Source organism: Balaenoptera borealis (assembly GCF_965194805.1).
Source record: "Balaenoptera borealis genome assembly, chromosome: 19".
Classification (NCBI taxonomy): Eukaryota; Metazoa; Chordata; class Mammalia; order Artiodactyla; family Balaenopteridae; genus Balaenoptera; species Balaenoptera borealis.
In genome coordinates this window covers 63982471-64003661 of record NC_138878.1, presented here as the reverse complement: position 1 = coordinate 64003661, position 21191 = coordinate 63982471, and the positions used below count along the sequence as shown (strand labels likewise).

The 21191-nt window shown below is 42.2% G+C and overlaps 1 protein-coding gene and 1 pseudogene across 9 annotated transcripts in view; one reads left to right on the top strand and one right to left on the bottom strand.

The window, feature by feature from the left end:
• The window catches only part of LOC309616865 (zinc finger protein 350-like), a 51418-nt gene that overhangs the window by 21767 nt on the left and 8460 nt on the right, over positions 1-21191 (bottom strand). For 4 of the 8 annotated variants that reach the window (XR_014237634.1, XR_014237636.1, XM_082368151.1 and 1 more), the window contains 3 exons: positions 17691-17817; positions 16847-16942; positions 8900-13114 (listed from right to left, as the gene is read on the bottom strand). Coding sequence is in view for 4 of the 8 variants with exons in the window: in XM_082368151.1 (XP_082224277.1) it covers positions 11772-13114; positions 16847-16942; positions 17691-17817 (1566 nt within the window). In the remaining 4 variants the exon portion in view is untranslated. Of the gene's footprint in view, positions 1-8899; positions 13115-16846; positions 16943-17690; positions 17818-21191 lie in introns of those variants that run through there. The other 4 variants (XR_014237635.1, XM_082368153.1, XM_082368154.1 and 1 more) reach the window with 4 other exon arrangements.
• On the top strand, positions 17824-19598 carry LOC309616929 (translation machinery-associated protein 16 pseudogene; annotated as a pseudogene). Its single transcript has one exon. The product of its transcript is annotated as a translation machinery-associated protein 16 pseudogene (transcript).

Sequence of the window (21191 nt, the reverse complement as noted above, 5' to 3'; positions counted from 1 at the left end):
ATCCTAGGACTTCGCTGGTGATGCAGTAGTTAGGAATCCACCTGCCAATGCAGGGGACACGGGTTCGAGCCCTGGTCCAGGAAGATCCCACATGCCACGGAGCAACTAAGCCCGTGTGCCATAACTACTGAGCCTGCGCTCTAGAGCCCGCAAGCCACAACTACTGAGCCCACGTGCCACAACTACTGAAGCCCGTGCGCCTAGAGCCCATGCTCCACATCAAGAGAAGCCACCGTGATGAGAAGCCCGGGCACTGCAACAAAGAGTAGCCCCCGCTCACCGCAACTAGAGAAAGCCCACGTGCAGCAACGAAGACCCAACGCAGCCAAAAATAAATTAATTAATTTTTTTAAAAAAGTTATCCTAAATGTCTCTTATGTGAAGTAAGAATAGAATTGGCAATTATTGCATATTTGTAAAATGACAATAAATATTTAAATGTGAAAAATTACGGTGAAGAAACATGAATATAATCAGAATAATTGTGATTATTTCTATGATTACCAGGTGGAAACAAGAGAAGGATCATACCAAAGATATCACTTGCCTACATGAGAACTAAAAACATGTTCTGAAAAAGGATAATTGAATGTTTGATATATGTCTTATCTTCAGCAAGTAACGTACAGTTTTAATGTAACATCAGACAAACTCTCTAGGCATACCAGTTAAAAGAATTTTGTAAAACAAGTAATAGTTCGCATGATTCAACATTCACAAGGTACAGCTGAGGTCCTTCCACCACCCAGTTCCTCTGTTCCTAATTTTGTGAATCCTCACAGTGATATGCTATGAATATACAAGCAAATATCAGTTTAGATTTCCTTAGGCTCTGATCATTTAAAAACACTTTAAGTTTTTGTAGGGATGTGGTCAAAGCAAAGGAGGACGTGAGGGACTTCCTTGGTGGCGCAGTGGTTAAGAATCCGCCTGCCAATTCAGGAGACACGGGTTCGAGCCCTGGTCCGGGAAGATCCCACATGCTGTGCAGCAACTAAGCCCGTGCGCCACAACTACTGAGCCTGCGCTCTAGAGCCCGCGAGCCACGACTACTGAGCCTGTGTGCCTAGAGCCCGTGCTCCGCAACAAGAGAAGCCACTGCAGTGAGAAGGCCACGCAGAAGGCTACTGAAACGAAGAGTAGCCCCCGCTCGCTGCAACTAGAGAAAGCCCACATGCAGCAACGAAGACCCAAAGCAGCCAAAAATAAATAAAATAAAATAAATTTAGTTTTAAAAAAAGGGACGTGAAGAGAAGAATGGGTTTGAGGAATGGCTTGATGGGAACAGCTGGTAAGCTGTTGAGGAACTGGGGGGAATGTCACAATATGAAACTCCTTCCGGTTATAAAGGTTGGAAATAAAGGTTGGAAACTCAAATCAGGGATCTCCAGGGAGTCCCTCCCCAATTACTAACTCCACAGGCTTCCCAAATCAACAACTTCCATGAGCTCACCAGTCACAGACACCAACTCCATTCCATGACCTGCCCCAATAATAGTCATAAACATTGACTCCTTTACCCATCAGTGACCCCTCCAAGCTCCTAATGTCCCCCAACGACTCCATCACTGCCCCCAATACCTCATCCTTGATTCCCCAAACCTCCACATTATTAATGCCCACAGACTCTCCCATAATTGACTTCAAGACGCCCCATTGCTAACCCTACAATCCAATCAATGACTACACAGGCTGCGCCAGTTACCAGCTCTCACAGGCTTCCCAATCAGCGACCTCACAAACCTTCATCCCTTATTCCCCAGGCCATGAATGCTGAACCCACAGATTCACCATGCCCTAGCGGACCCCACATTCCCTCCGTCACTGAACCATAGATTCGCCCAATGAAAAACTGCTCAGATCACCGATTTCAACAGACTGTCCGATTATGGACTAAACGGTCTATCAACCCAATACACCTGCTTCCTTGACCCTCACAGACTCCTGCCACTGACCCCACCGACCCTAATCACTGATCCAACACTGCACCCCACAGAAGTCTCTCCTCTTACCGGGTCTTCTCACGACGTGGCTGCAACAACCACATGTTCCCAAAGGCTACTTTCCAAAGCAGGTCGCCCGGCAACGCCACAGCGCCTCTGCTGCGCATGCTCAGTACTACCTGTGAGCCGCCAATGGCCGCCGGTCACGTGAAGCACCTCCAGGGACCTGGATTCTGCACGTGGGGTGGGCGGGAGTGGGGCGGCTCTTCGGGGCAATGTGGCGGCAGCTGGGGAGCAGCCGTTCTCCAAGTCGTGCTCTACAGAGAAGTAGCCTCTTCCACCGGAGATCTCAGCTCTGGAGCGTCCATCTCCCCAAGTGCCATCAAACGTGTGGCACACGTGCCGACTCTTGACAATGCAGCTTGGTCTTCTTCCCCGTCAGTTATGTGGGACCAGGACTTCACACGGCCGTGGCCACCGAATCTCGTGTCACAGGAGGTGGTGGCCGTCTTGAAGGTGTACGTGTCCAACAGACTTATCCTTAGCAGAGAGAAGCCTGGTCGTGGGGCACACCGTGGGAATGTTTTTGGCTGGAGAAAGCTCTAGAGAAAAGTACAGGGTTATGGAGGAGCTAAGGTGGTGAAACTGGGTACCCCTAAAACTGAGTTCCTCTACTGAAGCCGAATCCAGCCTCTGTACCCGGGCACCGAATTAATCTCGGAGACAGAGTTCCTGGTGAAATAGAAAATACCTCTACTGCTTTGCCAGGCAAAGGGCGCCAGAGCAAGCTAACACCCTCAAAACTGAGCATCCCACCGTGGAGGGGGTAGTGAGGAGTTTTATAGGAATGGTTCTGAGAGGGCGTGATCAGCTCGTGGACCTTCTTCTGATTGGTCGGTGCTGAGGTAAGTGGGAGTCAATATCCGCAACCTGAATTCAACAGGTGGGGGCCCTCTGTGCCTGTGAGTAGCATGCCTTAACTTCTCCCACCTGGAGGGGGTTTCAGTATCTGCAAAACAGCTCAAAGACACTGCTATGTGTAGACCTTGAGGGGGAACCAGGACTCTGCCCCAAGGCGGCACTATTGTTTCTAGACTATTCCTCCCTTGTCTCTGCATCCCCTCCCTTCCCTAATTAGCATCTGTTTAAACCTGCCCCTTGGAACTAAGGGAAGGTCCTGAAGGCTAAATGAAGCCTATTTTCTGTAATCAAGAAGTGGGGGACACGGTTGGTGGTGCAGTGGTTAAGAATCCACCTGCTGGTGCAGGGAACACGGGTTCGAGCCCTGGTCCGGGGAGATCCCACGTGCCACGGAGCAACTAAGCCCCATAACTACTGAACCTGTGCTCTAGAACCCACAAGCCAGAACTACTGAAGCCCACAAGCCCGTGCTCTGCAACAAGAGAAGCCACCGCAACGAGAAGCTCGTGCGCAGCAACGAAGACCCAACAGAGCCAGAAATAAATTTTTTTTAATTAAAAAAGAAAAAGTGGGGGACACGGAAAGGCTTTTGTGCCCAGGAGCCCCACCCCTGCTTGGTATCACTACTGAGTTTATGATTTATCTCTCTGTCCAGAACTTTATTCCCTTTCTTATCACCTCTGACCTCAGTCCTGACCTAAGTGAACACTAATCCACCAGAGTCAAATGACTGAGATTGCTGTTGTCAATAACATCCTTAATGTAATAAAATTGCTGTTGTAGGCGGGAGAGGCCGCGATAGTGAGAGGCCCGCACACCGCGATGAAGAGTGGCCCCCGCTTGCCACAACTAGAGGAAGCCCTCGCACAGAAACGAAGACCCAACACAGCCATAAATAAGAATAAAAAAATAAAAAAATAAATAAATATTGCTGTTGTAGGTATCATAATTAACATACTAACTCAGATTGTTTCTTCAGGGCAAAATGAGCTCAAAGACCCTCGGGCCATGGACCACCTGGCCAGAGAATCATAAACACATTCTGACTCCCAAAACCATGATTAAGAAATGTCACAGAAATGTTACAAAACGATGATTAATCCTAGTTTCTTTGTTCTTCACCTTTACAACATCCCTGACACAAAGACCAAGATACAGTGGATCTGAGACTCATCTCCGCCTCCCTTGCTTGGCGCCCTGCAAATTACTTTGCTACAAACACCTGCTGTCAGAGTTTGGCTTTCAGCGCCTCAGGCACACAAGTCCTTGCTCAATTACAATGTGGCAACCCAAAGGTTCCTCTGAGGCTAGTGCCTGTGGTCTGCTGACCCTCTGCCAGCACAGGACTTTCCTTTTGAGGATCTAGCAGCTGCCCAGCCACTTTGGCCCAGGGATCTGGCTGGGGAATTCCCTTCTCAACCGCGCATCAGCGGCCCTAGGCAATGTTTCAAGCTTGCAATAAAGGAATGGTTTCTCGATTGGAAGGCGTAAACAACCGCACGATAGCGCCAGCCTAAAATTTTTATCCTTGTATATTGGTGCTCTCCTAGGCCCATTGCCCATATTGCAGGGATTGGGTTTAATGAAAGAGCCTAAGGTTGCTTTTGGAATTGATTTGGCTTTAAACCTTTTGAAACCGGTTTGACTTTAAATCTTTTGGAATTGATTTGTCTTTTGTCTTGTGTGTGCATGTGAGTGTATATTTGTGTTAAACAAGGGGCACTATTTTAATTGGCGGATATGGGGGGGTTCAGTTTCTAAAAATAGCCCTTTAGGATGCATCCTACAAAATTGGACCACCTTTAGTTCTGGTTCCATGACTAAAGCCAAAGTTTTGTTTGTTTGTTTGTTGTTTTGGTAACATTCTTTAGACTCTGAAGAAAAATGCCCATGACAAGCCTCATTTGACAATCCAAAACTGGTTTTGCCAGTCTAAAACATTTTTTTTTAGAATTCTGACCCTAAGGGAACAAGTCCTTCTAGAACTTGCTTTTCTTTCCCTGTGAGATGTAAATGTTTTCCCAGGGCTCTCAGGAAATTGCATCTTATCTAGACCATCTCCAATTCTTGAGATTGAGGGGGAAAAAGGGAAAAGAGCCCTTTTAAATTTAAATTATTCCAGCTGTTAGTTATAAAGTAGTGAATTTTATATTATAATGCCTGAGTCATGACTAAGTTTTAAAATGAAGCTATGAGATCTCTGTCTGTCTGGATGTATGTATGTATGTAACATGTGCATTATAAATATATGTCTTTACCCTTACCAAAATTAATTTATAAATGAGCTCTATTTAATTGGCTTAAAGGAGGTTAAGTGCTTATATAAATTCTCAGAAATGTAAAAGAAACTAACCCAAATGAATTTCAGGTTCGTGTGATCTGGGAAATAGTCAATATTAAATTAATATCTGGTATTAAAGTTAGCTTAACCTTGTTGGGTTAATTAGTATACACATGTCTTTATTTTTATTTTTTAATTAAAAAATATTGCTTAAAAATGTAACCATCATCGGAGCTTTCAGTAAGTTGTACTCTTTCTGATGGAGGGTTTGAAATATTGTGAGAATTACTAAAGTGTGATACACAAAATGAGCAAATGCTGTTGAAAAAATGGTGTCAATAGACTTGCTCAACACAGTGTTGCCACAAACCTTCAATGTGTAAAAAACGCAATTTCTGCAAAGTGCAATACAGTGAAGCACAATAATATGAGGTATGCCTGTATTTGATTTCACAGCAATAGTGTGCTATATATATTATCTGCACTTTGCAGATGGAGAAACTGAGTCTCAGTGCAGTTAGGCAACTCAATTGAAGATGATTTTTTTAAACAGAAAGCAGTAAGTTGAAACAAATATATAGAAAAACATTTAAACTTGCCCTGATAATTAAAGAAATGTAAGCTAAAACCTCAAACTACCATTTTTCACTTAAAATTTTTTTAAATTGAATTATAGTTGATTTACAATATTGTATTAGTTTCAGGTGTACAGCATCATGACTCAGTATTTTTACAGATTATACTCCATTCACAGTTATTACAAAATCATGGCTATAATTCCCTGTGCTATACAATATATCCTTTGAGCTTATCTATTTTATACATAGTAATTTGTATCTATTAATACCCCTAATTTGCCCCTCCCCTCTTCCCTCTCCTCTTTGGTAACCACTAGTTTGTTTTCTATATCTGTGAGTCTGTTTCTGTTTTGCATGTACATTCATTTGTATTATTTTTTAGATTCCACATATAAGTGATATTATATTGTGTCTTTCTCTGACTTAATTCACTGAGCATAAATATTCTCTAGCTCCATCCACATTGCTGCAAATGGCAGAATTTCATTCTTTTTATGGCTGAGTAATATTCCATTGTATATATATACCACATCTTCTTTATCCATTTGTCTGTGGATGGCACTTGGGTTGCATCCATGTCTTAGCTATTATAAATAGTGTTGCTATGAACATTCGGGTGCATGTATCATTTCGAATTAGTGTTTTCGTTTCTTTCTGGATATAAACCCAGGATCATATGGTAGTTCTGTTTTCAGATTTTGAGGAACCTCCATACTATTTCCCATAATGGCTACACCAATTTACATTCCCACCAACAGTGTACAAGTGTTCCCATTTCTCCACATCCTCTCCAACATTTGTTATTTGTAGACTTTTTCATGATAACCATTCTGACAGGTGTGAAGCACTAGATTCTTTAGCTAGAATCGTACTAGACAATACAGTTGCTTTAGATCATATTTTATATGTAGTGGCCAATAGCTCCTGTTATATGTTAATACCGCATCAGAAGTTAAAACCTACTTCGATAAAATTAGGCAACTGGCTACCTGGCTACACATCTCACCAGAAGTGCCAGGTCCAGACTGGTTTTCAGGCTTATTCTCCTGAATTCCTCAGGGAATAAGATATATTTTCCAAGGTTTATTAAAGTTTGGGTTTCACTCCATCTCCTACATCTAATTGGGTCTGCTGCACCAAAACGATGGACCAAGGGACTAAGATTTTAGTCATGCAAGATTCGGGTCCAAGACCTGGAACTTGGGAATGTTCCCTACTCAATATGCAACACTTCCACTCCCCAAATTGAGGTAGGAAATAGCCAGAGCAGTCACTGCCCTGTTCCCTCAAAGATTTGGAGAAAGTTAAAACAGGAGTGAGGATTGAAACAAAGTCCCCCTAAAACTGAGTTCCCTTAGTGAGTTTATGATTAATCTCTCTGTCCAAAACTTTATTCCCTTTCTTGCCCACTCTGACCTCAATCCTGAGCCAGCTGAACACTCATCAGCCAGAGTCAGATTGTTGTCAATAACATCCTTAATGTAATAAAATTGCTGTTGTAGACATCATCATTAATGTACAAACTCAGGTTGTTTCTCCAGGACAAGATGAACTTCAAGACCCCGAGCCATGGACCACCTGGCCAGAAAAATCATAAACCAGAGATATTCTGACTCCTGAAACCATGCTTAAGAAATGTCAGAAGACGACGATTAATCCCAGCCTCTTTTTTTTATTCCTTTAAAACTTGTCTCCCACTCCCCCGCATGGCACCCTGCAATTAAACCATTACTTTGCTGCAAACACCCACTTTCTGTGCCGTGAGCACAGAAGCCCCTGCTCAGTTACAGTGGTACAGAGGATGGGGAACAGGGGAAAAGAGGTGGCATGGTCTATGTAGGAGTGTCAAAGGGAGCTGGGCCAAGAAAGATGAGGTAGGAGGAACGCCCCGAGACTGTGGGAGGGTCCGTGTTGAGGGCAGGCCTTCTCATCTATATGGGCGGGGCCTCTGGCAGAGGCAGGGCTTTTCTGCCTCCAAGACTGGGAAATACCAGCATCAGAAAGCCAAAAGAGGTGGAAGTTGGGGGATAAACTTTTTTCTACGCTCCATCCTGTAACTCCCTTGTATTATGACAAGCCTGCTCCCTTTGTTTACACGGCTTATGAAAAGAAGCTTCAGAGGGGTAAGGGACCCATATAAATCACACAATGAGTCAAAAAAATAAAAATGACTCATCAGCTGGGAGCCTCCTGCCCAGTGAGCAGTTTCCCATGAAGCAGCTGATTTAATTTCCTCAGCCAATGACAGAGGGGAGCCCTAGGGGAGGAAGCACCTTCACCAACTGCTCCCACCCTTTCTTCAACATCCGGCCAGATGCCCTCTCGTGCTGACCCCTCCCCCCCATACCGTCACATGACTACTACTCGGCCTCAGTCCCACCTGCTGAAATTAGTGTGTCCTTTACCCACACTCACCTCCAGCTCTCCAATGAAAAGACTGTGGAACCAAGAGGAAACCAGCTGCTGGCCTGAAGACTGAAATTCCTATTACATTCACCACCTGGTGGAGCTGGCTGTCGGTCAGTGGATGGGAAGGTTTGAGGAATCGATGAAATGGAAGGTCAGTAGATGAAGGTCTCCTGGTCACCTAGGATTGGTAGGCCTTTGGGGGTGGGGTGGGGTCAGTCAAGAATAATCTGTAGAGGCCAGTGATGGTAAGGCCCTCGTGGTCCATGACGGGCGCAATTCCAAGAGTCAATTATTGGGAGTGTGAGGATGTCGTGGTTGGAAGCCAGTGGAAAGAGGGCTTTTGAAATGATCAGAATCCAACCATCTCCCCCAGATTATGTTCTTTAAATACTACCCTTCGAATTTAGGTCTTTGATCTATTGAGAATGGATCTTGATATATAATGTGAGGCAGGGATCTAATTTCATCTTTTTCCATATCAATAATCAGTAATTCCAGCACCTTAAAGGATCTTCCCTTTCCCCACTTTACATGATTTCAGACTGGGTATTTGTCCCTAAAATAAGAACATTAAAAAACCATACAAAACATACAAAACAGGTTATAGATTCTAGGGGCATAAACCATACGGGTGTTTTGGGTCATAAATCCCATCAAAGTTACTAACGAACCCACCCCCCTCACACACACACACACACACACACACACACAAATAATGACTAGTAACTTCACTAACAGGTTGTCTTATACAGAGCAAATATTCAAGGACTGTTTAAATAAGTATCATTTTATTCACAAATATATTTTCAATCCGCACTTGTCTATAAGTGGACTGTAAGATTTGTAAATTGCAGGGGCCAGGGGCACGCACCACAGCTAATCTCAGTTGAAGTAGGTTGCTCGCCTGATTATTTAGCTATTGTCTCTCACCTCTCAACCTACTCTTCCACTGTCTGCTTTGTGATAGCGCAAACCAGATTCTCTTTTGCCAGCTTCACATTAAGTTCTGCCAACATGGGCCACTAGAGAGAATGGGTAGGCAGAAGGAAAATGGAGATGGGACTCGCTTTTTTCTGTTTGCTTTCTCTTCTTGCTGCAGAGGAAACAGTTGGTTGCTGTTTTCAGTTTTCGTCCACAGTCTTAGAATCATCTTCATCCCACACCCTCAGGCATTCTAGTGTCAGCCAGCCATGTGCTCTCCTCAGAGACAGGAGGAAGAGTTCCACAGCGGGGGAGCAGGGGACCCGGGTGGGGGGGGTCCTTCCTCCAGGCTCCTAATTCCTTGCACCAGTCAGTCATCTGTCCTGTTCAAGCCAGCACAAAGTTTCAAGTGAATGACCGAGGAGCAGTGACTTCTAGCTAAATCACTCCTACGTAAAAAACAGGGTGACATTTGTGAGATTTTCTTATCAACCAAGGGCCCTCTTACCATGAGACTGGGGATTCTCAATGGCACTGGAATCCTAGTATAACCTGGGGTGTTTACGTGTCTGTCATTTTTTTTTTTTTTTATCTGGGTACCAAATTTGAAGGAATAGTACAAATGAAAAAAACTTAAGTGGATGCTTTAGTACAACTTACAGAAAAGGTAAAGGAAAACCCAAAATGGATGCATTGTCATGGTAACCAGGGAAGTCACCCCCACGGCCACTGGGAAGCCAGCCTGATGCTTAGCTCTCATCATCAGGGTGAGCCTGTCAGAGACACTCTGCCATGCCAGATTCGGGGGCCCTGATCACGCACAAGTGGGTTATGTGGTCACCCAATTCTTTGATGTATTTCACCTGCTCATTCAGGTTGTCACACAAGTAGGGGTCATTTTTCGCAGTAGGCAATTTGTGCAGTGCCAGTAGTGACTGATTCATGCCCTCTTCTGAGTGGAACACACATGCCTTGCCTTGAGCCCACTCTCCGAGTCATCCTGTTCTGGTTTCAGCATACACCAAAGATTCGGCCACCTGGTAGGTTCTGCATCTTCATCAGCTTCTCAGCATGTCCGCTCCCCTCACGAGACTGGTGAAGAGAACAACTGGCAAAGTTCTCCAAAGCCACATCATGGCCATCAAAGTAGTGAGACACGGACAGGTAAACGTCAGAGGCTCCAGGTGGATCTAGCAGTTATTTGTGGCCTCCAAGTCCTGGTGGTGGTGCTGGGGCACCTGTGAGGGGGACATGGTAGTCACAGCAGTCACTCCACTCCCACTCGCCTTGGGAGTGGTCCAAGGGTGCTGTGAGGAGGTGGCAGAAGGCTGGCTCTGCATGGCCAGGTTGAGGGGGTGGGGTGGCGAGCACCAGCTTCTGTTCAAGCACTGTTTAAGCAGGAAACCATGGCAACTCTCGGCAAAGAATGTCTTTTTCCCTGAAAATCATTATTCTGGTAGGCTGGCTCTAAGAAGGCCCTCAAAGATTCTCAACTCTCCCCTTGAGTGTGGGCTGGCCTAGGAACTTGCTTCTAAAAGAATACGGCAAAGATGATAGAAGATTTAGATATAATAGGTACAATGTGACACGGACTATAAACCATCTTCAAATGAGTTATGGAGTCGTTCCCTAGCAATGAGAAAGAGTTCAAGACATTCTCTATCAAAATACACATTAAGGGTGTTAATCTGATGGAAAATGAGGGTAGACTTACATAAACAAGTTTCCAAATTTCCATTGCAATCACGAGCTTATCTCCTTTGTGAGATCTCTGCCATTCTGCTAAAGGTTCAACACATTTGGTGTATCCATAGACATTCCTTATTTCTGACACATGATGAGGAACCATGTTACTGAAAACCTTGTCCTATTCACTGCTGTGCAAATTAGGGGCTGACTAGGCAAGTTTGGGGTGTTCAGACCCTGCACGTTCCAATGAAAGGAATGACCCTTGACTGGCACCTGAGAAGGAACCTCTAAGCCCTTGGAATATGCTGCCTGCCAAGAGCGTCTTTGTATACCTGGGGTTTCGGCCATGCCATATAGCTTACATTAGCAATATGACTTTTGGTGAACACCTGCTTTTGTTTGCCTGGGGCTCTGGGCCATTCTGTATCAGTTTGATCCTTAGGAGGCTGGAGTTTGAGAAGTTAAGGTCAGTTATGTGGTTTCTCCATGCCTCCATAACTAACCCCCTTACTGCCCCTCTCACCCCCCGGCACTAAGGCTCAGGTGAGTTTCTCTGGTTGGCAATACGCCATATGTGTTGTCAGGTCATTGCTGGAGAATTAAGCACTGTCCATACAACTCCACTGGGAGGACAACTGGATGCACCTGGTTTCTCCTAAAGTCTGCCTCATGCACCTTTTACATTCGCTAATTTTAATTTGTAACTCTTCACTGTCATAAACTGTAACAGTAAGTATAGCAGCTTTTATGAGTTTAGTGACTGCTTTTAGAGAATAATCAAATGTGAGGGTGGTCTTAGGGACTTGATACAACTGCCTTCCTAAAATTTCTTTCTGATGTGAATTTGTTGATGATTTTGAAGTCAAGCTCGTTACAATTCAACCTACTTAGAGCCACTGATACTTAATGAGGTATATCTTCCCATTATCACTACATTCATTAGCATTCTCTCAGTGAAAGTTTTCAACTATATAAAAAGCTAAAACCTTGATCTAAAGGCTTTTCCACACTGAACGTACCAAATCTTCCCTACACGTTTCCTGTGACATAAAATAAGACATAATTGGTAACTGAAGGCACTACCACATTTACTGCATTCATGAGGTTTCTCTCCTGTACAAATTCTCTGTTATTTCCTGAGGGTACACATCTGGCAACAGGCTGTCCGACAAGGACTACATTCCCTTGGGCTAGGAACCCACTGATATTTAATGATGTCTGCACGGCCACAGAAGGCCCTTGCACTGTCATTGTTTCAACAGAGTTTTTCTCCTGTACGGGTTCTGTGGTACATAATGAGCTGTGATTCCCAAGAAAATCATTTTCCACCTTGACTGAATCCACACATTTCTCTTTCATATGAGTTTTCTTATGTTTAGTGAGGGAGGACTTGTGGCAGAAGGCTTTCCCACAATTGCTACATCCATGGGGTTTCTCTCCTGTATGAACTCTCTGATGTCTACTCAGTATTGACTTCGTGGAGTAGCCTTTCCCACATACGTTGCATTTATAGCGTTTCTCTTCTGTATGACCTCTTTGATGTCTAATGAGACTCGACTTTTGAAAGTAAGCTCTTCCACATTCACTGCACACATAGGGAGGATTTCCAGTGTGAAATACCTGATGTGCAACGAGACATGGCTTATGACTGAAGGCTTTACCACATTCCTTGCATCCATAGGGCTTCTCTCCAGTATGAATTCGCTGATGTATAAGAAAATTACCCTTCTGGATGAAGCCTCTTCCACATTCACTGCATGTATAGGGTTTCTCTCCCGTATGAGTTTTCTGATGTACAAGGAGCTGAGATTTCCTGGAGAAAGTTTTCCCACACTCACTACATGCATGGGGTTTTATTCCTCTTTCCACTTGCATATGTATATTGAGCTCTGCTTTCCTACAGAAGGCTTTACCACATTTAAGGCATTTATATGGTTTCTCTCCCGTATGAGTTCTCTGATGTACAGTGAGTTGAGACTTTTTGATGAAGGTTTTACCACATTCAATACACTCATGTTTCTTTCGTTTTTCAGTTTGATGTATACTGAGTTTCGAATTGGTGAAGATGGTGTTTCCATATTTATTGCATTTAACTCCAGTGTAACGTTTTTCATGCTTAGTACGAAGAAACGATTTCTCATATTTATTAAACTTGTCAGGATTCTTCACTACACAGCTTTTATTCTGGTTAACTAAATCTAAATTAGAGTTCAGTACATCAAACCTATCATGGCTTTGCCTTAAAGTAACAAGATTTCTGCGCAGATGAAACACATTTCCCGATGAACTGTGTTCACGGCCTCTTTCCATATTTTTACGCTTGTTTTGGATTTCCAAAGACCACTGCATATGATCACCAATTTCTCCAACTTCTAGAAAGAAAATTAATTCTTTCATAATCAGGTTATGGTAATAAAACTGCTTCTAAATCAGGTAATAAAACTGCTTCTAAAATGCCACAGTTTGGGCTGGCTCTTTGTGACAATTCTGTCATATGAAGGAAACCATCAAGTGTAAATTTACTTCTTGAATATGAGGGGAAACACAATGAAATAAAGCCATAACATCTTAAAAAAACCCAGCTGATTCAGAATCAATGGTAGACAATTCTCAATTAGTAAAGATTTTGCTGCTCTCCAAATAGATCCTTGCAAAACGGGCAAAGAGGATGAAGTAGAAATGTGTCTCATTAACATAAGATAAAGTAAGTTGGAGAGACATCTGATCTAGCATGATGGAGGATATAGCCATTCATTCCCCCAATGCTTATTGAATGTCTACGTATCATTCACTGTCCTAGCACTTGAATACAAATGCATCCCACTAGGCAAAAGAGAACAAAATGGAAGCAAAGAAATAAGACAACTTCAGACTGAAAACTGGTTCCTAGCATATGAAAAAGAACAGTGGGAGTTGGTCAGCTTTAAATAGGTAAACACCTGTGAGAAAATAAAAGTTGAGCCAAGAAACCAGGAATAAAGAATAAGCAACCTCATGTAAAGAATTGCAAGTTTTCATTCAAGTACAACAGCAATGCAAGAGCCCTGAGACAGGAAAGGTTTTGGCCAGGTCAAGAAATAGAAAGGTAGTCAGTAGGCCCTGAGTGGAACAGCTATATAGGGAGAAGGAAGCGTTGAAGTTCAAAAGGTAGACAGAAGGCATATCACGTAGATCTGGTAGGAAGAATCTGAATTTGACGCTAAGCCTAGTGGCAAGCCACTGGAAGTTTTGAGAAGGTGGGGGGTTCTGATTTATATTTCCAAGAGGTTGCCGACCGCTACATGGATAGTGATGGGAGAGGAAGGAGTGTAGGAGAGAGGAAGTTAATGGAGTAATCCAGGGAAGAGATAATGGTGGCTTGGTGTGGAGCAGCAATAGTGTATGTGTGGAGAAGCGGATGAACTCGAGGTACATCTAGGAGAAGGAAAAAACAACATTCAGTGTTGAATTCAATGTAAGTAAAAGGGAGGAATGAAGGGTTTTTCCCTAGGTATTTGGCTTAAATGACTAGACGTACCAGCTAAGTTGTTGAGGAACATCAGGGAGACAGGTTTTGAATGTGGGAAAATCAGGTGTGTATTTTGACATAAACATTTTGAGATGGATATCTTGGTGCGGACATGAAGAACTCAACTGGAGAGAGGAATTTGGAGAAGACTTTGGCTAGAGGACAAATTTGGGATTATCTGTACAGGCATACCTTGGAGATATTCCAGGTTCAGTTCCAGACCACCACAATAAAGCAAATAGTGCAATAAAGCTAGTTACGTGAATTTTTTTGTTTCCCAGTGCATATAAAAGTTACGTTTACACAATACTGTAGTCTATTAAGTGTGCAATAGCATTATGTCTAAAACAGTGTACATAGTGTACACAGTGTACACTTAATTTAAAAATACTTTCTCACTAAAAAATGCTAACCATCATCTGAGCCTTCAGCAAGTCGTAGAAGTAACATCCAAGATCACTGATTACAAATCACCATAACAAATATAATAATAATAAAAGAGTTTGAAATATAGAGAGAATTACCAAAATGTGACGCAGACACAAAGTGAGCAAACGCTGTTGGGAAAAATGGTGCTGATAGACTTGCTCGACACGGGGCTGCCAAAAACCTTCAATTTGTTTTGTTTTGTTTTGTTTTGTTTGGCTGCACCATGAGGCTTGCAGGATCTTACTTCCCCGACCAGGGATCGAACTTGTGCCCCCTGTGGTGGAAGTGCAGAGTCCTAACCACTGGACCACCAAGGAATTCCCCACAAACCTTCAGTTGCAAAAAACACAATCTGCAAAGTACAATAAAGCAAAGCACAATAAAGTGAGCTGTGCCTGTATAGAAATTCCCAGAGAGGGAATTCCCTGGCAGTCCAGTGGTTAGGACTCGGCACTTGCACTGCCAGGGCTGGGTTCAATCCCTGGTCGGGGGATTGAACCCGCAAGCTTTGCGGCGTGGCCAAAACAAACAAACAAAACCCCAAAAACATAAGCCAAATCATGTCACTCTTCTGCCCCAAACCATTCAGTAACTGTCATTCTGAAAAAAAAATCCTAAGTCCTTAAAATGGCCTGCAGTGCCCGGCATCGTGTGGGCCCCTTTCGCACCTCATGAGTATCACTTCCGCTCTTGATCGCTCTGCTCTCCCCACACAGGCTTCCTGGACAGTCCTCAAACACGCCAGGGACACCTCTGCCTCAGGACCACCACTGCTGGTACACTTTCCCCAGGTCTACCCATGGATCATCCCTCACTCCACTCAGCCACCCTAGCAGAGCAGAGAGGCATTCCCTGTCCCTTGTGTATAAAACATCAGGCCTTCCTATTGCTTGACATTCATTACCCCTTACATTGTTCTCCATGGTTCTAATTACCACCAGAAAAATTTGTATATTTCTTGTGTACCTCCCCCACTTAGAATGCAAGTTCTGTGAGAGTAATAATTTAATCTCTTTTATTCTCTGCTGTAGCCACATAATATAAAGCACACTACATAGCAGCGTGTATTAGGCATTAAAAATACTTGTTGAGGGAATGAATCAATGAAACAATCATACTTGTGGCGGGCATTGTAGAGACTGGTTTAAATGAAGCTGACTTTGAATTTAGGGAATGGAAAGAAAATTCTGTGTAAGCATCACATTGTATCTCGGAGTCCCTTGATCACAGAAGGATTTAAATATCCCATGTTGGTAGTAGGGTTATAACTAGAATTGTTTAGACTCGGGAAATTAAACTGAGAGTAACTAAGATGAATCAAGATAAATACCTGATCCAGCAAATATACAGAGAAATCAGCAAAGAATGCATGACGTTTATGGTTTGATTTCAGGTGGGGTCTAAGATTGTGAATTTTCTGTTTTTGTTTTTTTATTTGAGTGAATTCCTTTATTTCAGTGTATGTGGGAGGCATAATTCACTCTGAAAATTACAATACTTATAGCTCTTCCCTTACCATTTTATTATAAAAATTTTCACAGACAAACAAATTGAAAGAATTACACAGTGAACAGCCATATACCCACCTCTTTGATTCTATAGTTAACGTTTTGCTACATTTGCTTTAGCTCATATTTGCCCAGCCAGAATAAGGAAACAGACAGATGCACATTAAAAGACCGGGTTACCATGGGAACACAGCACCCTGGGTGGGGCTGAATGTTAGGAAGGAAATCAGTATTACCCAAGGTTCAGTAGTCAGAAGACGATGATAGTGAATTTGAAGTTCTCTCTTTGCAGAGAGGAGTGGAAGACTGAATTTTCAAAGCAAGGGAAGAGGAAGGAACAAGCAGTGATACTATGGCAGTCAATGAAGAAGCGAAAATTTGAGAATCCTCAGAAAGAAAAATATCTAAGCAAAACAAATCAAGATCCTAGATGAAATAAATCAGTATCAAATCCAGGGGTGAGAACACAGGAGTATTTTCCTCTAAATGCTTAAGCAATGAATATTAACATAGGAGAGTAATAATCAGAGGCTGTTTAGATACTGTCAAAAGGTTAGAAACCAGAAGATGAGTCACCTCAACACTATTTCAAAGGTGTGAGGCCTCCACAAATCTAGGAATTTACTTCTTTTCTACCTGGATGTTTCTCATTCACTTACCTGGAAAGTTCTGACCACGGATATTTTCCTTTTCTAACCATGGTTTGTTTCTTTGCTTCAACTTGAAGATTTGAATTGGTTTGGGACTTTGATACCCTATTCAAGAAAAATAACAGAATATTTAGGAAAATATCTTTGGGCGTGAGATCTAAACATTGTTAAATGATACATTTTATAGATTGTGTGACTGTACCTTGGAAAAGAGTTTTCCCCTTGGAGTAGGGAAAATATACTCCCTCTATCTGAGGCCCGAGAGGAGACTGAGAATCTACCACTTATAAAATTCAAGTCTTATGTAGGGGTCAGCAAACTATGGTCCGTGGCTGTAACTAAGGCATTTTTTTACATTTTAAAAGCATTATTAATTCAGAATAAAGTGCTCTTATAAAACAGAGTATTCGAAAAGTGAAGGTAAACTTCTAAAACATGATAGCAAAAGTGTTTTGTACCATTACATTTTAAAAATTAAAACCATTTAAAAATATTTATCTCACTGATGTTTCATCCTTTTGACATTTCTATTTTTAAGTATATTTTATAGTGCATATAATAAACTTAGCAGAATACTTATATAATTGATAAACAAAAATATGTTATGTGTGTGCTGAAAAAACAAATAAAATAAAATAAAAGTGTTATTTAAAAAAACCCAGAATATAATTACAGAGACAGTAGGTAGCCTGAACAGCCTGCAGTATTTACTATCTGGCCCTTTGCAGAAAAAGTTTGACAATCTCTCTTACATTATTCACACTTCAGATACCTGCCCCCAAATCACTGCACAACTGAGAAAGGAAAGACTGCTGATTGGGCACCCTGAGTGGCACAGGGAAGCAGTTCTTACCCACGGACAGCAGGTTGCTATAGTTTTCCAGCATCACATCCTGGTACAGGTCCTTCTGAGCAGGGTCTAGTAGCCTCCACTCCTCCCGGGTGAACTCCACAGCTACATCTTCAAATAATAATGATTCCTGTAGTAATAAATTCTTATTTAATCTGGGGTGATCATTTGATGGTTTGGAAGAGAAGTACAGAAATCTATTCTAATCATTTCTACTGTGTAGGCTGTATCTATACGGGTGGTTTACGTTATATAGTGTGGAAGAATGGAAAGTCTTATACAGATATCCTGCTGCTGTGATTCAGCCACCCACCCCCTCAATAATTCAGAAGGTTTTCTGAAATGTGGTCATTAAAACCTCTTGTTAACCTTGGTAGATTTGCCATCTGTGTGCATATGTGCGTGCACTGAGCTACATGCAGATGATATCAAAACAAACACACGTATTCTCGCTCTCAAGAAGCCTTCACTGTGCACAAGTTAAACAGAAACAATAAGCACTAGAATTAAACATGAAAAACCTGATGATGCTGTAATTGTAAGACACTGAATATAAACAGTGTTTAATATGTGCAAAGGCATAACAGAGTCTTAAAGATGAGTGGGCTAACTTGAAGAAACAAAGATGAATTCTCAAAATAAGAAATACAGTAATTGAAATTAGGAATTTCAATTTATAGATTGACTACCAATTTGATACGACATAGAGAGAATGGTGAACTAGACAACAGATCTGAAGTGCAAAAGACAGTGATGGAAAATACAAAAGTGAGGTTGAGAGATATGAAGGATAGAGTGAGAATGTTGAATTTACACCTATTCTGAGTCTAAGGGAAGAACAGAAAATTTGAGGGAAGGTAATAACCAAAGATGTAAGGGCAGAGAATATTTTAGAGCTGGTAAAAGACACAAAACCTCAGGATGAGAGAACCCCACAATTTCAAGCAGGATCAGGAAAAAGAGATCCACTCCTAGACACATGGAGGTAAAACTGCAGAACACCAAAACTCAAAGGGAAAATTCAAAAATATCCAAAGGCAAACGACATATACCTAACAAAAGAACAAATATGATTTATTGCCTCTAAGTTCTCAACAGCAGTGATGGAAGCCTGAAAAAGAATGAAATAGTATTTTCAAAGTGCCAAGTGAAATAACTTTCAATCAAGAATGTTATACTGGGAGTTGCCTCGTGAGTTGCTGCCGCCGCAGACCCTGAGGTCCCGCGGCATGGAGTCGGAGGTCCGGAGGTCCCAGGCCACAAGGACATCGCCATGCCTAAAGCACCAAAGGGAAAAAGCGTAGGACAAGAAAAAAAAGTCATCCATCCATATAGTAGAAAAGCGGCTCAAATTACGAGAGAGGTCCACAAACTAGAAAAAAAGGAAAAACTGAAGAACGAAAAGGCGTTGCGTCTCAACCTTATTGGTGAAAAACTGCAGTGGTTTCAAAATTATCTTGATCCCCAAAAAGTAGAATATTCAAAGAGAGACGCTTGTGAATTAACTGAAAGGTATTTAAGTCAGTTCAGCAGTGAGCTGGAGCAGACTGAGTTCCACAGCAGCATCAAGGCCGGGCAGGGCAGGCAGCAGTGCTCCCGAGGCGGCCATCAAGCAGACCACGGAGCGGGAGCGACAGCAGTACGGGGGCTGCGGCCTTGAGATTCCAGACATTTTAAATGCAGGGAATGGGATTTTGATCTGAAGAAACTGCCAAACATTAAAATGAGAAAAATCTGTGCTAATGATGCAGTGCCTGAGAAGTGTAAGAAGAAAACTGTGACAGCTGTAGACAGAGATTTAGGAGAACTGGAACTGAAAGATGAATCAAGGGACACAGACGAGGAACTGACTGCAGTCGCCTAACTGTCTTTACTTGAGTTGAAAATAAATAATTTGAGAACTTCAAGTTACACTTGAATTCATTATGGTAAATAATTGTCTCTACACAAGAATTTGCTGTTTAGCTTATTCTCTTATATGATGAGAATCCCATTTTCAGTTTCAAAAACAGTGTTATGATTTTTACTTAAAAATGAATGTTGCTTTTTGTTTACATTAAGTTGTTAGACTAGGTAGAAATGCTCTGCAAAATCCATTTAATCTGAATTTCTGGGGCTGGGAGAGCAATATGAATGAGGACAAAAAATGTTGTAATTTTTTCCCTCATGCTTACTTAGAGTCACCTAATCTCATGTTTTGGAGCATGGGCAGCAGCTGTTTGCTAGAAGGTTACTGTGGTACTTCTTGAGCAGTGACGATGGCAAAATTGCCTTTTAGTAATATGTTTTACTCTTTTTCCTCTTACACATTAAAACTATTTTCTTTCCTTATAAAATAGGGAAAGGGGCTTCCCTGGTGGCGCAGTGGTTGAGAGTCTGCCTGCCAATGCAGGGGACACGGGTTCGAGCCCTGGTCTGGGAGGATCCCACATGCCGCGGAGCAGCTGGGCCCGTGAGCCACAACTACTGAGCCTGCATGTCTGGAGACTGTGCTCCGCAACAAGAGAGGCCGTGATAGTAAGAGGCCCGCGCATCGCGATGAAGAGTGGCCCCCGCTCGCCGCAACTAGAGAAAGTCCTCACACAGAAACGAAGACCCAACACAGTCAAAAATAAAAAAACAACAACAACAAAATAGGGAAAATGTGATACAGAATTTATATACATTTATGGGAACCCTGTGCGCCTAGAGCCCATGCTCCACAACAAGAGAAGCCACCACAATGAGAAGCCCGTGCACCACAACAAAGAGTAATCCCCGCTCGCTGCAACTAGAGAAAGCCCGCGCACAGCAACAAAGACCCAACACAGGCAAAAATAAATAAATAAATTAATTAATTAAAAAAAAAACAAAGAGGGATATGAAAGTTTGTGAGGATGTTTCAGATTGTCACACTGACCAGGTCCCTACTGTATTTAATGGTCACGGACCAAGGGTGCTATATATCCTGTAAAGCATATGACAGTCCTACACAGGAAGAATTGTCAAACTCAAAATGTTAATAGTACCCACAGCCTCCCTCTCATTGAAAAACATAGGTATAGTAAATTATACTGTATCCCAGAATAAAACTGAAAAATATTTAAAGGAATAAAAGTCTATCACTCAACAATGAAAAATTTATAATGCCTGGTACTCAATCAAAATTACCAGATATGCAAAGAGAGAAAATATGACTCATACAAAGAGAAAAGATCATCAACAGAAACAAAACCAGAAATGACATACATAATAAAATTAGTAGATAAGGATAGTAAAATACATATTATACATACATATGTTTAAAAAGGTGGAGGAAAGCATGAACGTGATATGGAGTCATATGGAAGATATCAAATAGACCCAATTCCAACTCTAGAAATGTCTGAGATGAACAATGTACTCATTGGATGTGATTAATAGCAGACTAGACACTGCAGAAGAAAAGATTAGTGAACTTGAAGATATAGCAATAGAAACTATTCAGCATGAAACAGAAAAAAGACCTAAAGAGAAACATTTTAA